Source organism: Scylla paramamosain, chromosome 10 (assembly GCF_035594125.1).
Source record: "Scylla paramamosain isolate STU-SP2022 chromosome 10, ASM3559412v1, whole genome shotgun sequence".
Classification (NCBI taxonomy): Eukaryota; Metazoa; Arthropoda; class Malacostraca; order Decapoda; family Portunidae; genus Scylla; species Scylla paramamosain.
Window position 1 is genome coordinate 24304715 of NC_087160.1, and position 21005 is coordinate 24325719.

At 38.0% G+C, this 21005-nt stretch overlaps 1 protein-coding gene across 3 annotated transcripts in view; it reads right to left on the reverse strand.

The window, feature by feature from the left end:
* Window positions 1-21005, reverse strand: part of LOC135104408 (5-oxoprolinase-like) — a 44218-nt gene that overhangs the window by 15126 nt on the left and 8087 nt on the right. For 2 of the 3 annotated variants that reach the window (XM_064011807.1, XM_064011809.1), the window contains 12 exons: window positions 12901-12986; window positions 11479-11680; window positions 8724-8820; window positions 8325-8488; window positions 7478-7591; window positions 4032-4233; window positions 3663-3888; window positions 2807-2945; window positions 2175-2307; window positions 1451-1595; window positions 1084-1231; window positions 315-427 (listed from right to left, as the gene is read on the reverse strand). In XM_064011807.1, the coding sequence (XP_063867877.1) occupies window positions 315-427; window positions 1084-1231; window positions 1451-1595; window positions 2175-2307; window positions 2807-2945; window positions 3663-3888; window positions 4032-4233; window positions 7478-7591; window positions 8325-8488; window positions 8724-8820; window positions 11479-11680; window positions 12901-12986 (1769 nt within the window). The remainder of the gene's footprint in view (window positions 1-314; window positions 428-1083; window positions 1232-1450; window positions 1596-2174; window positions 2308-2806; window positions 2946-3662; window positions 3889-4031; window positions 4234-7477; window positions 7592-8324; window positions 8489-8723; window positions 8821-11478; window positions 11681-12900; window positions 12987-21005) is intronic. The other variant, XM_064011808.1, reaches the window with a different exon arrangement.

The window sequence follows — 21005 nt, forward strand, 5'->3', positions numbered from 1 at the left end:
CATTGCACACATATCTGATGATAGGATATCATAATTAAGACTGTAAGGGTTAACTAAAAATGTAGAGGTAACTGGTGAAACATTAGAACACATCGTGTGTTTGAAGGTTTTGAGCTTCTATTAAAACATCTCTGATCAATGTTCTTCACGAGCTCTGAGAGGATGGTGCAGTTCTAGTGGATGCTATGTGATCATAGAATCAACATGAGGGTCAAAGGAAGATTTAGATTATAGTAGTGAGAACAACAGTATTGCATTGAGCTGAGGCAAAGCCACTGAAGCATGCATGGGAAAACAGTATTAGTGAGTCGTACCTGTAAAACACTGGGGTAATAACAGTCAGATCAGGCAAATGTGAGCCACCTGCTGATGGGTGATTAGACAGCAGAACATCTCCATCCTTAATTTCATTCCCCAAGACCTTCAGCTGGAAAAATCATCAATAATAACACTAACATCACCATTATTATTATCTGCATTAATAAATTTTCTTGCACTGTACAAATGTGTAGACTCAAAAGAGAATATGAAAAGAACACATGTTTTGTCCTATGAGATGTCATCTACAGTGCAGACAGTCATTATTATTACTAGATTGCTTTCAGTCAAATAAAATAAATAAATAAATAAAATAGATAAATAAATAAATAAATAAATAAATAAATAAAAACAAATAACAAATGACCAGTTATTGCTATTTATATACAAGTGCCCAGTTTCCTACATAATATACTGTCACAACTGAAGCACAGATATTAATCAAACTATACACTTTGAGTGAACAGCACATCCATGTACACACAATCACTACAAAGCAGCAGCAGCTACTCCAGCATGCCAATAGTAACAGCAACTATAGAGTTACCCAATGTCAGCAGCTACTCTGGGATGCCAACAGTAACAGCAACCATAATGTCTCAATATGTTCACCACTGCTTTTATGTATTATTGTGCACTTTCAACATGATAATACACATAAAAGAACATTCTCCCAGAAGGTCATGTGATACAAGTCTGAAGAGAAGATACAACACAGATAGGAACAAAGACACATCCTTTATGTATTTGAAAGGAAAAACTAACCTGATACTGGACAGTCTCTTGCATGGCTCCAAGATGAACAGGAATGTGTGGAGCATTAGACACTAGCCCACCATCAGGACCAAAGAGAGCACAAGAAAAGTCTAGTCTCTCCTTGATGTTAGTTGAAATTGAGGTTCTCTGTAGAATTCTGTGAATAGAAAGGCAATGTAATTAACACTGCCTACAAAGTTAAATTAATTAAACATCAATAAGAAATATTCTTATCAAGATTAAGAAATTGCTTCTTATGATAGTTAAAATGATTAAATACTTTCAGACAAGCTCATAATTATGCACCCATTACAAAACAAAAAAATTGCTTTGGCATAAATATGAATCACAGTTCTTCAGACACTAAAACCCATACCTCCCCATTTGTTCAGCTAAACTCATAAACCTGTGGGAGAAAATGGAAAGCTGGATTGCATCAACTTCTGTGCTGATCTTCTTTTTTTTAGCTTTCTCAATTCTTATCAGTATATCACCCTTAGCTGTGATGCTTCCTATGCAATCTGCAATAAAAATTAATAATAAAATAAAATAAATCAGTATGTCAAGTACGTATGTGTGTCATGAAATGAATACCTCTACGACTTGTATTGATGGTTTCAAAGTACCGTATATACTAACAGTCTCAATATATTTTTTTTACAAACAAAGTAAGGAGTGTGCTGTCTCTAAGGTATTTAAATTTATGGTGAATGATAAGACTAATTTAAAAATAAAGCTGCTTGTAGTATCCATGTTTAACCTTTCCAATTAATTAAAAAAAGAAAAAGCTGCTTGTAGTATCCATGTTTAACCTTCCCCATGTACAATCTATTAACAAAGCCATAAGGAAGGATGGATGACAGAATGCAATGCACATGACCTGTTCTGGTCTCGAAATGTACCAGCTATAACCATTAATTTATTCATTAATTTAAAGTTTCAGCAATTAAGAACATTTCAATTCTTTAGTTTTGGGTGTCTCATAAATACTATGCATATGTACATGTATTACAGCACAAAATAGTGCAATGAGGTAAAGACACTTTAACATGCAAATGCAAATCTGCACAAAATATGAATGTTAAAAAATATGAACAAACCTGGTTCAATTAAAATTGTAGAAAGCTTGTCCATGATGATTGCTGGTCCAGCAATGCAATGACCAGCACTCAAAGAAGCCAGCATATAGACTTTGGTATCTAACCAACCCTCCTCAAAATATACACTTGTTACCTGTTGATTGAAATAAAGTAATCTGGTAAATGATGCAACTTACAGGTAGTGGACATATATGCTTGTAAAGTTTCACAGTACATAGTATGCATATACTGTATGTAGGTACAAGAAGATACCTGCAATGAAGTGGAAGGACAATGTGCTACAGTAAATGAGAAAAAGTGAGAAAAAAAAAAATGAGTCTACATAGAGGGCATGAAAAAAACAGAAATAGATTTTTCTTTCTTGACCACCTCTAGGAAAAGGTTCTTTGGGAAAACACAGGAGATTGGCAAGGTGAATATTTCAAGTCTTCATGGTATTACACTTAATTTAGAGCTTATTCAGAAAAGCAAGAAAAAACAAGTCAACAGAATACTATCCCATTTTTCCTTTAATTCTTAAAGTCACAATTATGTGCACTCCCAAGTACATGCCTTGTGGTCAGTGTGTGCTGACCCCATATTTGGAGGAAGACTGCATTCACATTTCAGTATTTAAATCACAGAATATTTACCATTTCTGCAATGGGCTCTCCTTCACACTGTGGTATTGCTTCTTCCTCTGCAATGACTGACTTTCCTATCCCCCGAACTCTGATGTCATCAACAATAATGTGTCGGTTTTCAATTATAAAGCCAAACTCTCTCTTGTACCTGAAATAAAAAAAGGGAATATTAGGGCAGCCAGTAATTCCTGGCGGCACAGAAATATGATTAAGTGATTGATGATGATACAGTAACTTGCCTATAAGGCAACTCAATATATAAAAAAAACTTAAATTAAATCAATATGACAAAATTCAGCAATACCACTGTTGAAGATCAACTTTCTTAATAAGATGGAGCAATTAATGCTAAGAGAAATATACATATTTTTAGGGATCATGGATACAATGGAGCATCTCTGTGGAAGCACATGATACAAGAAAATTTAAGCACAAAATTTACCTCAGTGCCTGTGTTTATATGATGAGAGGTCTCACTACATCTGATCTTCAATATGAGTGAAGACAAATCCTTCATCAGTGTGAAATAAGTGTATGCAAATGAGATAAATGGATGAAAATGTAAGATTAGTGCAATAAATAGGCTTGAATACAAGAGGAAGACATTAATTACAAGCAACTGATGTAGGGAGACTTCTGAGATGTATCTTGAAAATACTGATATATCAAATGACTATCCATTAACACCACTTTGTATCTCCCTTTAAAGTAGCATACCCTCCAATGGTTACATTTTAGGTACTTCCATAATACAGCATGCTCTTGATATAGCACTGTGTACCAAATTCACTAATTAACTTTCAGGCATTGCTGACAATTTTATTAATACAAGAGTCATTAGCAAAAGTTCATAAAATGTACCTACCTTTCTATGAAAGCTTGCTCAAAATCACCATATGAACATACTTTGCTCTTCTGAAGAGTTGATGTTTTCACACCTGAGCACATCAAGGCACAGTCTGTCCCTTGATAACGAAGATTCAAATAAGCTTTACACACAATGTCTCTTGAAGAAAATCCTTGGTTCCTTAAGGATGTTTTACATTCTTCTTCCAAAGTCTCAAGTCGACAGTCCAAATATGAGAAATTTTCTAGAATATAGAAAGTTAGAGATAACTGGGACAATATGCTTTGATATTTTCAAAGCTGTGACAAATATGTATACATGAATACATAGATCATACTTGATGCATATAATCTTACACCTTTTTACAGTACTGCCACATGAATATACCTGGCTCATACACTTTGGAACATGGTTCTTGTGCCTCATGTACAACATCTGCAAGGGCCATTCCATATGCAGAGAGAATACCAGCATACTTGTGAATGATGACTGTCTGCATGCCCAGTGCCCGAGCCACAGCACAAGCATGCTGTCCTCCTGCTCCACCAAACACAGCCAGGACATGCTGTGATGTGTCATGACCTTTAGCCTGAAAATAATATTACACTCAATCTAAACTTCAGCAATGATTTAACATGCAGATCAAATTTATTAAAAACATCAACAGCTTTAGGTTCCTTTCTATGGAAAAATGCAACAATTTAAAACTGTTAACCAAAGATCAAACTCAAAGTTCTTTAGAAAAGTTGTATTCCATTTCTATTTGCATATCAGCGAGGTGGAAAAAAAGATTTCTTATGGTTTAATTAATTCATTCTGTGGATCTAATGAGAAAAATAATCAGGGACTAAAAATGTTGATTCTTATAGAATTTTCCCCAAAAATTCTTTATTTAGTGTGGAAATGAGTAAGACAGTATGCTTGTCCACCAAATGCATCATGTATTTTTTTTTCTATTACCTTGAAAATTATCATGCTTATAAGGGAGTTGATCAGACTGTTGATTCCACCTTCATCTTAATTTTTATATGTAAAAAAAAAAAAAAAAAAAAAAAAAAATGTTTTTTCACATCCAGTGAATGTGAAGCTATCAAAGCTTACCACAATCCATGGAGTGGGCAGCTTGCCAAAATAATTGTCCACGCACCCAACTTTTGAGTGTGACCTGGGATCTCTCCTTGTATAAGGACACTGTAGCATACTTGTGTGTGTGTATTTACCTAGTTGTAATTTACAGGGCCTGAACTACACTCGTGTGGTCCCGTCTCCATATCTACACTTGTCCAGTTTTTATTTGAAGTTGTGCACACTCATTGTGTGTGTGTGTGTGTGTGTGTGTGTGTGTGTGTGTGTGTGTGTGTGTGTGTGTGTGTGTGTGTGTGTGTGTGTGTGTGTGTGTGTGCGTGCGTGCGTGTGTGTGTGTGTGTGTGTGTGTGTGTGTGTGTGTGTGTGTGTGTGTGTGTGTGTGTGTGTGTGTGTGTCTGATTCACCTACAGTTGTCTGCTGGTCACCCAGCCAGCTGTTCCCCTACGGAAAGAGCTCAGAGCTCATAGTGACTGATCTTTGGGTAGGACTGAGACCACTCGCACACCACACACCGGGATAGCAAGGCCATAACCCCTTGGATTACATCCCGTACTTGCTTGATGCTTGGTGAACAGGGGCTACACATTAAGAGGCTTGCCCATTTGCCTCGCCGCACCTGGGATTTGAACCCAGGCCTTCTTGGTTGTGAGCCAAGCATACTATACACTACACTACATGGTGTGTGTGTGTGTGTGTGTGTGTGTGTGTGTGTGTGTGTATTTACCTAACTGTATTGTACAGGGCACAAGCCAAAGCTCATTTTGTCCTGTCTCCATAACCATGTTTATCCAATTTCTCTTTAAACATGTGTACACTGTTTGCCACAACCACTTCTTCCTTCAAATCATTCCAAATTTCAATAGCTCAATACAGGAAGCTGTATTTCTTGATGTTGCTTGAATATTCACTCTTCTTTATTTTCTTCCCGTGCCCCCTTGTCCGTCTCTCTCCCTCCTTCATCTGTGGTACCAAGTCATTTCTGTCTATTCTTTCTATACTTTTTTTATTTTTTATGTAAGAGGGACACTGGCCAAGGGCAACAAAAAACCAATAATAAAAAAAATGCCCACTGAAATGCCAGTCCCATAAACAGGTCAAAGCAGTAGTCAAAAATTGATGGATAAGTGTCTTGAAACCTCCCTCTTGAAGGAATTCAAGTCATAGGAAGGTGGAAATACAGAAGCAGGCAGGGAGTTCCAGAGTTTACAAGAGAAAGGAATGAATGATTGAGAATACTGGTTAACTCTTGCATTAGAGGTGGACAGAATAGGGGTGAGAGAAAGAAGAAAGTCTTGTGCAGCGAGGCCGCGGGAGGAGGGGAGGCATGCAGTTAGCAAGATCAGAAGAGCAGTTAGCATGAAAATAGCGGTAGAAGATAGCTAGAGATGCAACATTGTAGCAGTGAGAGAGAGGCTGAAGACAGTCAGTTAGAGGAGAGGAGTTGATGAGATGAAAAGCTGTTGATTCCACCCTGTCTAGAAGAGCAGTATGAGTGGAACTCCCCCCAGACATGTGAAGCATACTCCATACATGGACGGATAAGGCCCTTGTACAGAGTTAGCAGCTAGGGGGGTGAGAAAATTGGCGGAGACATCTCAGAATGCCTAGCTTCATAGAAGTTGTTTTAGCTAGAGATGAGATGTGAAGTTTCCAGTTCAGATTATAAGTAAAGGACAGACCGAGGATGTTCAGTGTAGAAGAGTGGGACAGTTGAGTGTCACTGAAGAAGAGGGGATAGTTGTCTGGAAGGTTGTGTTGAGTTGACAGATGGAGGAATTGAATTTTTCATTCATTGAACAATACCAAGTTTGCTCTGCCACAATCAGAAATTTTAGAAAGATCAGAAGTCAAGTGTTCTGTGGCTTCCCTGCGTGAAATGTTTACCTCCTGAAGGGTTGGATGTCTATGAAAAGATGTGGAAAAGTGCAGGGTGGTATCATTAGCGTAGGAGTGGATAGGACAAGAAGTTTGGTTTAGAAGATCATTAATGAATAATAAGAAGAGAGTGGGTGACAGGACAGAACCCTGAGGAACACCACTGTTAAAAGATTTAGGAGAAGAACAGTGACCGTCTACCACAGCAGCAATAGAACGGTCAGAAAGGAAACTTGAGATGAAGTTATAGAGAGAAGGATAGAAGCCGTAGGAGGGTAGTTTGGAAATCAAAGCTTTGTGCCAAACTCTATCAAAAACTTTTGATATGTCCAGGGCAACAGCAAAAGTTTCACCAAAATCTCTAAAAGAGGATGACCAAGACTCAGTAAGGAAAGCCAGATCACCAGTAGAGTGGCCTTGATGGAACCCATACTGGCGATCAGATAGAAGGTTGCATTCCATCTACTACTCTTGTATAAAAGCCCAGTAGATTTGTGACACAGGGTCTCCCTTTCCTGAATCCATATTGCTTTTCTGTAATTATCTTTTCATCTTCTAAATATTGCATCCATCTATCTTTAAATACTATTTGACAAAGCTTGCTTACAATAATTGTTAGTGACACTGGTCTAAAATTTAATGATTCCATTTTATTTCCCCCTTTGTATAATGGGACTATTTAGCTCTTTTCCATTCCCTTGATACTTTTCCTTCTTTCAGTGAGCTGTTAATTATATCCCATATGGGTTCCTCTATTTGTTCTCTGCATTCTTTTAATATCCATCCATTTACTTGATCTGGTCCCATAGCTTATCTAACACCCAGCTCTTCTAAAGCTAAATAAATATAAAAGAAATATAAAAGAAACTTACCTGGGTAAGTGCTCTGATGGGTCGACACATTGCTTCATTGGCCACACGAATGAACCCCATAGCTACCTCTTCAATACTGATTTCTTTATTGACATTTGAATTGAAGGCATTTACCTGCAGCAAAAAGCAGAAGGCTCTTCAGAAAAAAAAGAAAAGATCAATACAGTTCAGAAGAAAATTAAATAAATATATAAAACAAAATAAATAGAAGCTTGAAAAATATGGGAGCAAAACAATTATTAGATCCAAAGAAAATGTTGATAGAACAGACAAAGGACAGAAAGTAGAGAAATGAGATAGAGATGTATGCAGGTAAAACTTGACATTTACAGCACATTATTATAACTGATGAAGGCTTTAGCTAGTTGTACAACTTGCAAAGGATGATGGTGGTGGTGGTGGTGGATTATAATTTTCACAGCATTAGCTACAAATCTCTTAAGGTGAATGCTTACAAGCTGATCAACATAGCCATAACACTGAATAGATATGCATTTGTGTTTTGTGATACAGAGATCTAATTTCAATCCATCTTTTCACTTATAGAGTGATAGAGCATATGCAGTATATACTAAAAATGAACATACTTAATCATCTGAAATGCTGTTACTAGTGAAAACTGGAGCACATCATTTAAAACATGTGAAAAAAAAAATGGGTTGGTGAAAAGCAATTCCCTGAGTATACAGATGATGTACTTCATGAAAAATTTCCTGCCATTACTAAATCCTCAAACATATCACAAGGGAGTAGGGCTTCTTGATGGGCAATACCTAATAGTTGATTTTCAGTTTCAACATTACTCAATAGCTGATCTTCAGTTAAAACATTACTTCAGATCATTTACCTCTTTAGTAACTTGCTTGAAAGCTTCCAGGGTTTGTTTTTTATCAAGAGGTTCATTTTCATTCGGGCCAAATATCTTTGGAAAGTAGTCAGGTAAGAGTCTACCTAATACCAAATTGGCATCAGTTACAGCAAGTGGCCCTCCTTTTCTATAGCAAACTGGACCTGAAAAGAAAAAATATATGTAATTTAGCACAGGATAAAAGATGCAACATTATGTCTGTACTACTTCCCTTTAAGAGGATGTCAATCTACTTTGTGACTGAAACTGAAAGTAAATTAATAATAGGATAAAACTTGAAAATTCACTTAAAACTTGAAGGTTGTGATACCTAAAATGAGATTTTGTGAGAGTCAAGAAATTTTATAGTATTCATAACAAACAAGATATTGCATTTACCTGGGTGAGCACCTGCAGAATCTGGGCCCACAACAAACATTCCGGAGCGGAAGAAAAGCCGTGATCCACCACCAGCAGCAACAGTGTTTACATCAAGCTGAAAAGAAGTATTGCAAAGGATTCTTACCCTGTTGTGAAGTGGAAAAAAGACAAGGTAAGACAAGGGAAATGGATCCCTGTCAATTCCACACACACACACACACACACATTTATAATAAGGGAGTAGAGAAATGGATACCCAAAAGATCAACAGAGAACCTTTTAAAAAAAGGATTAGTACAACAGGAGATGTGCAACAGCTAGATTGGAGAGAGAAAAAGCATGGAACAGGTGGAAGAAAAACAAGAGACTGGACCTGTGGAACAATTATACAAGGAAGAGGAATGAATATGTCAAAACTTGCAGAGATGAGCAGAAAATTTTGAAAAGAATATTGTGGAGAAATGTAAAGACCAACTAAAATTATTTTATAAATTCATCAATGGAAAATTAAAGAGTAAAGATGAAATAAGCACGGTAAAAGCTAGAAAAGAAACAGAGAAAGACCCAAAAGAGGTGGCTGAAGTGTTTAAAAGACACTTCCACTCTGTGTTTACTAAGGAAAATGATTTCAGAGGTGAGAGGACAGCATTAGAAAAAGGGACCAACCTAAAGGAGATTAAAACATCAGTATAATAAGTAAAGAATATGTTGGAAGACCTGGATATAAGGAAAGCAATGGGTCCTGATGGTGTATCGAGCTGGATTTTAAAAGAGTGTAGCTCACAATTAGTCTCAGTGCTGCACAATATAATTAGCACCACCCTGGTAAAAGGTAGAGTACCCATAGATTGGAAACAGGCAGATATTACCCCAATTCACAAGACCAGAAGTAAAGAAGATCCATTAAATTAAAGACCTGTATCGCTCACAAGTGTGGTGGCAAAGATTTGTGAAAAGATCACCAAGAACAGATGGGTGAAATATCTAGATGACAACAAGGTGGTAACAGAGAAACAGTTTGGTTTTAGAAAAGGAAGATCTTGTGTTACGAATTTGATAAGTTTCTACTCAAGAGTAATAGATATAGTGCAAGAGAGAGAGAGATGGATGAGCCGACTGCATATACTTAGATCTGAGAAAAGCATTTGATAAAGTTCTGCACAGAGGACTAATATGGAAGCTGGAAAAAATTGGAGGACTCGGTGGATCACTGTTAAAGTGGATGATTGACTTTTTGACCATCAGAAATGAGGACAGTAATTAAAAGGCAGCAGGTCGAACTGGAGAACAATAATAAGTGGAGTCCCGGAAGATTCGGTACTTGCACCTATTATGTTCACAGTTTATGTAAATGATATGACAGAAGGTGTAGAAAGTTACATGAACGTTTTTGCTGATGACATTAAGATTATGAGGAAAGTAGCAAATGAAGAGGACTACAATGCTTTAAATCATGACTAAATTAAAATTAATGAATCGTCATTGAGGTGGAAAATGGAGTTTAATGCTAAAAAATGTAGTGTGATGAGTTTTGGAAAAAGTGTGAAAAGACCAGTTGGCAACTATTACTTAGAGAATGAGGAAATCTCTATAAGATCAGAAGAAAAGACCTAGGAGTAATTATTACTGATAATTTGTCATTTGGGAAGCACATAAACAAAATTATAGGAGAAACATATTATACTGAGAAACATCAAGATAGAATTCTCCTATATTGATGAGGATATGATAAAAAAAAACTGATAACAATGATGATAGGTCTGAGATTGGAGTACGCAGCATTAGTGTGGTCACCAAGTTTGAAAAAGGATATAAGAAAGTTAGAAAGAATCCAGAGAGCTGCAACTAAAATCTCTGCAAGTTTAAACAGAGTATAGTCATGAGGAAAGGTTGAAGAGATTGGGCCTGACTACACTAGAAAAAAGGAGGAAAAGAGGTTATTTGATAGCAATATATAGAATATTGGAGGGAATGGAAAAGTTAGACAGAGAAGACCTCATGATACCAGAAATGAGAGACACAAGAGGACATGGAAGGAAACTGAAATTGTGTTTGCCGAAGAGACATCAAGAAACATTGCTTCCCCCACAGAAGTATAACAGTGTGGAATGAACTTAAGGATGAGACTGTGTGTGCAAAAAACAATTACAGTAAAATCCCTCTTATCCGGCATCAACGGGACCGCCGACATGCCGGATACTTGAATAGAAGTGAAATTATGTCCACAATCACCACCCTACACTCACGCATCTTACCATAACAAAGATCAGCAGCTGATCTGATCAGCTGCTTAAGTGTAAGCACAACACGCTTCCTCTTTTCTACAACTTTAGGCATGATGAAGGCGTCAGGCGATAAACAGTGCACACGTGGGACTGAGTCACTGAGTAAACACAGTGCAGTGGGCCATGGGTGGCGCGAAGCAGTGCGCTCTGGTGGCGAGGGGACAAAGTATGCCTCGCGCGGGAATTTTAATCGATTTTATGAGTACACATTGATTTTTTATTGATTTTAAGGCTCGGGGAAAAATGTGCCGGATACTTGAAGCTGCCAGATACTCGAATGCCAGATGAGAGTGATTTTACTGTAATAAATTTAAAGAAAATCTAGATAAAAGTCGATATGGAGACGGGATGACACTAACCTAATGTAGCTCTTTGTCCTGTATTTCACAACTAGGTAAACAACTAGCATTTTTTTTTTTTTAAATTAGGTGGAGTGGCTGAATTGCTGTATTATATAGAAGATTTACTCTAATCTTCATTGAGCTTACCTGTGGGGCTTGAATGGTAACACCAGCTGTTGTGCTCTCAAATACATGTTCATATTCACCAGCATAGCGAGACACATCTGTTGATGTGCCTCCCATGTCAAATCCAATGACTGGCTGACACCCAAGTTGTTTATAGCTAGTCATGGCATAACCAACAACACCACCAGCTGGACCAGACAGAATAGCTCGAGAGCCACTGAATCTGAGGATTAAATATTGCAGAAAAATTAAAATACATACCTAATTCATTAAAAGAGAAGTACTTTCACAAGTGCCTAAGAAGAGGGATTTCCATGATTAGAATATTATATGAACTAAAAATAGATACTAGCTTACATAAAATTGCTCCTGTCCTTTCTCAACTCATAGATCATTACTCTCATCATCCATTCTGTTGATAACACAGATAATATCCTCTACATATCTCACATTGTTTACTCATATTCAATCACAGAACCAGTAAAAATAATTAATTTTTCACAATTATTTATCCAGTCTGGTGTAACATAGGCAGATGTGTTTCTGTGAACTCACTCAAGGCTATGGCTAAAGCACAGCTTCCAGTTACATCTGTCCCAGCACACTCCAGTCTTTTCATTTTACCATCCTCCCTTTTTCCTTCTGCATTCTTCAACTCTATCCTTTCACTTTGTTGAGGGTTAGCCCCTCACACTCCCATAATTTATTCCTCTTTTGCATATCTTTATTGCTATTTCACTCACTTATCTCTAGGTCATCTCTAGAGCCTTAATTTCATCATAACTCCAAAACTCATTCCCTCTCTCCTACTAGATAAACCAAACTTCCATATACACCTGAATCACTTTCACCATCCTTTCAAATTATCAAATCCGCATTTCTTTTGCATCTTGGTCTCATCTGTATATGAAGATTACTTTCAGACCATGATGCTATCTTTGTTATCACGTACCTGAAGGAGTCAATTTCTTTCCCTTTTTGTAAAATCCTCTCTCTCTAGTCTCTTCCTTCATGTTTCTGTAGTTGCATGAGACTGAACCAAGGTATTTAAAATTCTTTTCATATGGCATGTAATGAGGAGATAATATTGGCTTCAGGATATCTGAAACCTCATTTAGCATCATTGTGTTCTATAGACATGTAGTCTTTTGTGGAGAATTAGGAGCATGGAAAACACACACACACAGTTGGAAAAGTCGCAACTTAATTGTATTAATCACACACTGTTGCTTGCTCAGGGTACTTCTAGCCAATGGAAATAAATTCCAGTTTAGATCTCAGTATCAATCCTTTGCTACATGTGATACTGGTAATCAAAAAATTTTCCTACTCCATTTCAAAATCTTAATTTCTTTATGTTCAGGCAACATATACATCTTCCAATCAACCACTCAGGCAATGCACATCTCATGGCATTCAGTACAGATACATGGTCTTACTGACCTGCTCATCTGGGTAAGTCCACCATCACTCTGCATGAAGAGCACATTTGCATTTTTCAGATTATTTTTGAACCCTGAAGCAAATCCCTGTAAAAAAAGAAAAAAAAAATTGCCTTAGTTCTTCATATACTACTTAAATAAAGGCAGTTTGTAAATTTCCATAAAACTTAGGAATTTTTAGAATGACATGTAAGTCCCTAATATACATTACACTACCAATATGCAAAAATCATGCATCACATCAAGCCTAAAGAAGCAATGTTAATTATGCAATATGGTGCCATGATTACCATTACACCATCTACTTAAAACTAAATGAACTGATTTTTAAATACACAGCAATGCAGGTTGAGCATCAACTTTGTGGTACAGTTTTTAAATAGGTAAACACTGGTTTACAGAGATGCTAAATGATAGCACTGCATGCCTCCTGCCACCAGTCACCAATTACAGCTTCTCATTAAATTTGTAGTATGGGAAACCTATTAAAGCTTGGCAACAATACTGAAAAACTGATGGTCAACCAGTAGGTTATTCAGGGATGAAAATAACTGCACTTAGATTAATTTTTATAGTGGGTAAACAGTTCTTCCTGAGAGAGAGAGAGAGAGAGAGAGAGAGAGAGAGAGAGAGAGAGAGAGAGAGAGAGAGAGAGAGAGAGAGAGAGAGAGAGAGAGAGAGAGAGAGAGAGAGAGAGAGAGAGAGAGAGAGAAATAGGGGTGGGGGATGGGAGAATAAGTTAAACATCTGCTCCTTCTAAAGGAAGAGAGAAGAAATAAAGCACCTGTTAATGCTGATAATGTATATGTTGCAAACACATGCACAGTGGGACCTCGGTTACTGAAAATCTCCCTTTCTGAACGAATCAGTTTTTGAAAAAAAAAAAAAAAAAAAAAAAAGGCAGTTGCTTTGGTTGTTGTACCATAATTAAGTTTTCTATAAATATTTCCTTCATTTTCATATATTTGGAGGAGAGAGACAAAGGGTAAGACAGTAATTCAATTTTCGAAATACGTCAAATGTGATCCCTCTGAAGAACCAGGGTTACCATATCATGGAATTTCATCTGCTAGTGTGGAAATATTGTGACATTTGGCAGCTGAATGTGGAATAAATTTCCACATCCACATCTTCCAAGAAACTGTGTGAATATGAAAAGAAATATGTACTAAAGTTATATTATATATATATTATATATATAATTGTCAAAGTAATGTTAACTTCTTGAAATTAACATGTTTCTCCTTTTATATTTAGTAGCAGATTCCACATAAGTGTAGAAAAGCAGAAATCACTGAATTGGCAAAACTCAGTATTCCACAGTGTTGTGTAGAATTATGGTAACCCTGTGAATAACTTTGATGTAAACAAACAAGGTTTGGTGCTCTATCTTTACTGGACAACTGCATTTTCCCAGCAGCTTTTCCCAGCAGCAAGATGTCTAAGTGTTGTGATCACCTTCATTTTGGTGGTGAGTGGGTTGCTCCTTTCTGTGTTACTCTGTAAGGCATCCTCACTTGATTGGTGATGAAGAGAATGCCTACTTGGTCTAAACAATATCTTTTGATATTGTTTAGACTAACACTAAGTTCAGTCAATACATCCTTTCTGGATAAAAAAAATGTCTTAGCTGGAGATGTTGCAGAGCAGCCACCATAGCAGTAGGAGCACTGGTCATTACCCACATGGTGGACTAGTGTCTGAGAACAGATTAATCTATTTTACATTAATTCCTAAGGGAAAAATTGTTTCAATTTTTTAACATTTCCAATTTTGAATGGCATTCAGGAACAAATTAACTACTTCGCTCTGAATGCTTAAAAAAATTAACGTTGCTCATTTATGGCATAGGCCTGCGAGTGGTAACTCACCCAATTTTTAATACTATAATCTTTTTTTTCTCTAAGTCAACCATTCGGTTGTCATAGGAACATGAGGCAGTTGTTTTCTGGGTGTAAGTATGACACACACACACACACACACACACACACACACACACACACACACACACACACACACACACACACACACACACTGAATTTAAAGTTAAGCTGGATGCTTATAGATATGGAGACAGGACAGCACGAGCATAGCTCTTTTCCTGTAAAACACACCTAGGTAAATACACACACACACACACACACACACACACACACACACACACACACACACACACACACACACACACATTTATGATTTGGGGTTGTTATAGGACAGTATATTACAGAAGAGGTGGTAATGTGTGAAAGAGAAATAAATGGGGAGGGAAGGGAAAGTGAAGTTATTAGAAAAGAGATCAGTGGGCAGCTATGTGTTTATGCATGTGAGTGAGTCACATTCTCTCTCTCTCTCTCTCTCTCTCTCTCTCTATATATATATATATATATAACTTTTTCTTCATTAACTTCTGCAACATTTGTGGTCTTAGATCTAATTTTCAATCTGTAGAACACCACTTCTCCTCCACTAAGCCTCACTGAAACACAGGTGTCTGAGGCAACTGACAGTAGCCCCTTTTCTGTTCCCTCCTACTTTCTCTATCCTCATTTACAATCCAAAATTGGATGTTGTGTTATGTGTGCAACGACTTAACCTGCTCTTGTGCCCACACTCTTGAATCTTCTGACTTTTTCACCATCTGGCTTTGACTACAGAGTCACTCTCAAACTAAATTTATCTATGCTGTATAGCTCTCACCTAACTCCTCTGACTATAAGAAATTCTTTGACTACTTAACTTGTAAAGTGGAGCACATTCTGACTCTCTTCCCTTTTGCAGAGATATCCATTCTTGGAGACTTCAATGTTCACCACAGGCTTTGGCTTTCCTCTCCCTTCACTGACCATCCTGGTGAACTAGTCTTCAACTTTGCTATCCTCCACAACCTACAGCAACTGGTGCAACACCCTACTTGTATCCCTGACTGTCTTGGAGATATGCCCAATATTCTTGAACTTTTCCTAACCTCTAATCCTTCTGCTTATGGTGTTACCCTCTCTTCTCCATTGGGCTCCTCTGATCAAAATCTCATATCTGTATTGGTATTGCTCCAATTCCTCCTCAGGATCCCCCTGACCAGAGGTGCCTCTGGCATTTTGCCTCTGCTAGTTGGGAGGACATGAGGAGGTATTTTGCAGATTTTACCTGGAATGACTACTGCTTCTGTGTCAGAGACCTGTCTCTGTGTGCTGAGTGCATAACAGAAGTGACAGCATCTGGCATGGAGGTGTACATTCCTCACTCTTTTTCTTGACCTAAACCTTCCAAACCTTGGTTTAACACAGCCTGCTTTCTTGCTATACATGACAGAGATGGCCCAGAAAAGGTATTTAAGCCTTTCATCACCAGAATCTCATGTACTTTATATTTCTGCTTGGAACCATGCCAAGTCTGTTCTCCAACCAGTCAAAAACTCCTTCATTAATAGTGTCAAAATCTTTCAAGAGCTGACTCCCCTTGTGACTTCTGGCACCTAGCCAAAAAATACCTTCAATAACTTTGCCACTTCTCCTTTCCCTCTTTTATTTCAACCAGATGGCACCACTGCTATCACATCTATCTCTAAGGCTGAACTCTCTGCTTAAACCTTTGCTAAAAACTCTACCTTGGACGATTCAGGGTTTGTTCCTCCCTTTCCTCCACTCTCCGACTACTTCATGCTACCTATTAAAACTCTTCGCAATGATGTTTACCATGCCCTTGCTGGCCTAACCCCTCAGAAGGCTTATAGACCTGATGGGGTCCATCCTATTGTTCTCTGAAACTGTGCCTCCGTGCTTGCACCTTGCCTAGTCAAACTCTTTCAACTCTGTATGTCAAGATCTACCTTTCCTACATGATGGAATTTTGCCTACATTCAGCCTGCCCCTAAAAAGGGTGACCGTTCTAATCCCTCAAACTACTGTCCTATTGCTTTAATTTCCTGCCTATCTAAAGTTTTTGAATCTATCCTCAACAGGAAGATTCTTAAATATCTATCACTTCACAACCTTCTATCTGATTGCCAGTATGGGTTCCACAAAGCCACTCTACTGGTGATCTTCTGGTTTTCCTTACTGAGTCTTGATCATCCTCTTTTAGAGTTTTTTTTTGTGAAACTTTTGCTGTTGCCTTAGACATATCAAAAGCTTTTCATAGTGTCTGGCACAAAGCCTTGATTTCCAAATTACCCTCTTACGGCTTCTATCCTTCTCTCTGTAACTTCATCTCAAGTTTCCTTTCTGACTGTTCTACTGCTGCTGTGGTAGGCAGTCACTGTTCTCCTAAATCTATTAACAATGGTGTTCCTCATGGTTCTGTCCTGTCACCCACTCTCTTCCTATTATTCATCAATGATCTTCTAAACAAAACTTCTTGTCCTATCCATGCTGATACCACCCTGTACTTTCCCATGTCTTTTCATAGACGTCCAACCCTTCAGGAAGTGCACAGTTCATGATGGGAAGCTACAGAATGACTGAGTTCTGATCTCTTTTAAAATCTGTGATTGGGGCAAAGCAAACTTGGTATTGTTCACTGCCTCAAAAACTCAATTCCTCCATATATCAACTCAACACAACCTTCCAGACAATTATCCCTCTTTCACTGACACTCAACTGTTCCCCTCTTCTACAATTAACTTTCTCAGTCTGTCCTTTTCTTATACATCAACTGTCCCCCTCTTCTACAATGAACTTTCTCAGTCTGTCCTTTTCTTATACTCTAAACTGGAAACTTCACATCTCATCTCTAGTTAAAACGGCTTCTATGAAGCTGGGCGTTCTGAGATATCTTTGCCAGTTTTTTCTCACCCCTCAAAGCTGCTAACTTTGTACAAGGCTTTAGCCATCCATGTATGGAGTATGCTTCACATGTCTGGAGGGGTTCCACTTATACAGCTCTTTTAGACAGGATGGAATCAGAAGCTTTTTGTCTCACCAACTCCTCTCCTCTGACTGACTTTCTTCAGTCTCTTACTCATAGCCAGTGTTGTATCTCTAGCTATCTTCTACTGCTATTTTCATGCTAACTGCTCTTCTTATCTTGCTAACTGCATGCCTTCCCTCCTCCTGCGGTCATGCTGCACAAGACTTTCTTCTCTCTCTCTCGCCCCTATTCTGTCCACCTCTCAAATGCAAGAATTAACCTGCATTCTCAGTCATTCATCCCTTTCTCTGGTAAACTCTGGAACTCCCTGCCTGCATCTGCGTTTCCACTTTGCTATGACTTGAACTCCTTCAAGAGGGAGGTTTCAAGAGCTTCAATTTTTTACCACTACTTTGGACCCAATTCGGGGACCAGCATCTCAGTGGGTTTTTTTTTGTTGGTTTTTTGTTGCCCTTGGCCAGTGTCCCTCCTATACACACACACACAAAAAAAATAAATAAATAAATAAAATAAAATAAATGAATAAATAAAATAAATAAATAAATAAAAATAAATAAATAAATAGATAAATAAATAAATAAAGAATAAAAAAATAAATAAACAAGGGAAGGGGAGAACTGTATCCCCCTTACAGTCTTCCCTCCTTGGTGGAGGGGGTATTGGACGAAGAGAAGGATAGGGGGATATGGAAGATAAGGGAAGGACCATAAGGGGAGATACTATGATGTAAGGCTATGCCAATGAGACTTCTTTATTCTGGATAGAGGGTGGGGCATGGGATAGCTTATTTGCATGACCAGTGGAAATAGGGAGGGTGGGGGGAACAGTATAACCTCAAGGACATATATGGAGTCTGTCAAGACAAGTCAAAGCACAATACAGTGGTACCTCTACATACGAGTGCATCTAAATCAAGTTTTCTAAGATACAAGTAAAAATTTGTGAAAAATTATGCCCCATAACACAAGCATTTTTCCAAAATACAAGCAGCCAGCAGCAACAGCAGTGCCCACCATCATCAGTGCTCTGTAGCAAAGCAGCAATCCACACATCTGCACATTGTACTATTACTCGTGGCTGCTAAACATTTGCTCCGACTTTTATCTGTATTTTTTTTTTGTATTTTGAGCTACTTTTTTGTGCTTTTTTTGTGGATTTAACTATGGGGTCTAAGAAAGGAAATGCTAAAGATAGTAGTGATTGTAAGAAATGAATGATGAGCTTAGAAATTAAGCAGGAAATAATCGAAAAACATGAGCATGGTGTGCGTGTGAGTGATCTTGCTAAGGAGCATGAGCGTAGTATGTCAACTATTTGCACCATTTTGAAGAACAAAGATTTAATTAAGAGTAAAAAACATGCTAAGGGAGTGACTATCCTCTCTATTAAATGAACAGATATCTATGAAGAGATGGAGAGGCTTTTGCTTATATGGATAAAAGACAAAGAGTTTGCTGGTGATACAGTCACTGAGGCCATAATTAGTGAGAAGGGTTGTGCCATTTATGCTGATTTGAGAAGAGAGCAGGCAGAGAAGGGGGGTGGGGAGAGCTCCAGCACACCAACAGTACCAGAGTTCAAGGCTTCACGAGGTTGGTTTGAAAAATTTTGTAGGCATACTGGAGTTCACTTTGTGGTTTGTCATGGGCATCTAGTGCTAATGCTAAGGCAGCATTCTCACTGAAGGCTATGTCTCGCAGCAAGTTTTTAATTGTGATGAGACTGGCCTTTTTTGGAAGAAAATACCACAAAGGACCTTCATCACGGCTGAAGAAAAGAAAAAGCCAGGCCACAAGCACATGAAGGACAGACTGACACTGGCTCTATGTGCCAATGCCAGTGGAGATTGTAAAATCAAACTTCTGCTGGTATACCACTCTGAAAATCCAAGGGCATTCAAGGCACACAAAGTGCTAAAGGAGAAACTCCATGTCATGTGGAGAGCTAATGCCAAAAGCCTGGGTCACCCATCAATTTTTTGTTGAATGGGTTAACCTTGTATTCAAGCCCAGCTGTCAAAAAATCTTTGGAGGAGAATAATCTTCCTCTGAAATGTCTACTTATCCTAGACAATGCTCCTGCTCATCCCCCTGGCCTAGAGGATGATATTCTCAACGAGTTCAAGTTCATTAAGGTCCTATACCTCCTCCCCAACACAACCTCTATTCTCCAGCCCATGGACCAGCAAGTGATTTCTAACTTCAAGAAATTATATACAAAGCATTATATACAAGCGATGTTTTGAAGTTACTGAAAACACTAATCTAACCCTGCATGAATTTTGGAAGGAACATTACAACATTGTAATTTGCTTGAAAATCATAGACTTGGCTTGGCAGGGAGTAACTTGTTGAACCTTAAACTCTTCCTGGAGGAAACTGTGGCTTGACGCTGTTTCTGAATGTGATTTTGAGGGATTTGAAAAGGCAGAGTTGGATGAGATAGTGGCACTCGGAAAGTCCATGGGTTTGGAGGTTGATGAGGGGGACATCAACAATCTCGTTGAGGAGCACAGTCAGGAGCTGATGACTGAGGAATTACAGGAGCTTCAGGCCCTACAAGAAGTGGAGGTTCGTCAGGGGGTTCAGTGGTGAGGATGAGGATGAGGATAAGGCTCATGTGGTTACGACTGCAGAAATTAAAGAGGTTTTGGCAGCATATCAGAAAGTGACTGATTTTGTGGAAAAAAATCACCCAGAAGAGGTACACACAAACCGTGCAGCTGCCTAATACAATGACATATGCCTCACGCATTTCAGAGACATTTTGAAGAGCAGACAGAGGCAAACCTCATTGGACTGTTTTTTCAGTAAGAGGCCTCAAGAAAGTGGAAATCAAAGTGTGCCTAAGAAGGCCAAAAATAATTATGAAAGTTAGTTTATGTAAGTTGAAGCAAAAAAAGTTAAAAAAAAAAAAAAAAAAAAGGAAAAAAAAATTTTGAGTCTTTATGCTACATTGTTTGATTCTAACGTAAGTTGTAAAAAAGCAATCTTTAGTTTGAGTGAATTTAAGTAAAATGAAAAATAATTTTAAGCTACATAAAGATTAAAATTAAGTTTAATTTCCAATTAATCTAGTGTTAAGTTTAATTTTGTTTGTTCAGGTTCATGCTACTTATCCCTCATCCTCTGCCTACTACCATGGCATCCTTCATCCTCCACCTACTCCACCTACCTGTGTTGTCTGGTGTCGTCTGTCTTCTGGTAAGCGCTCACAAAACATTATATTTCAGTTATTATT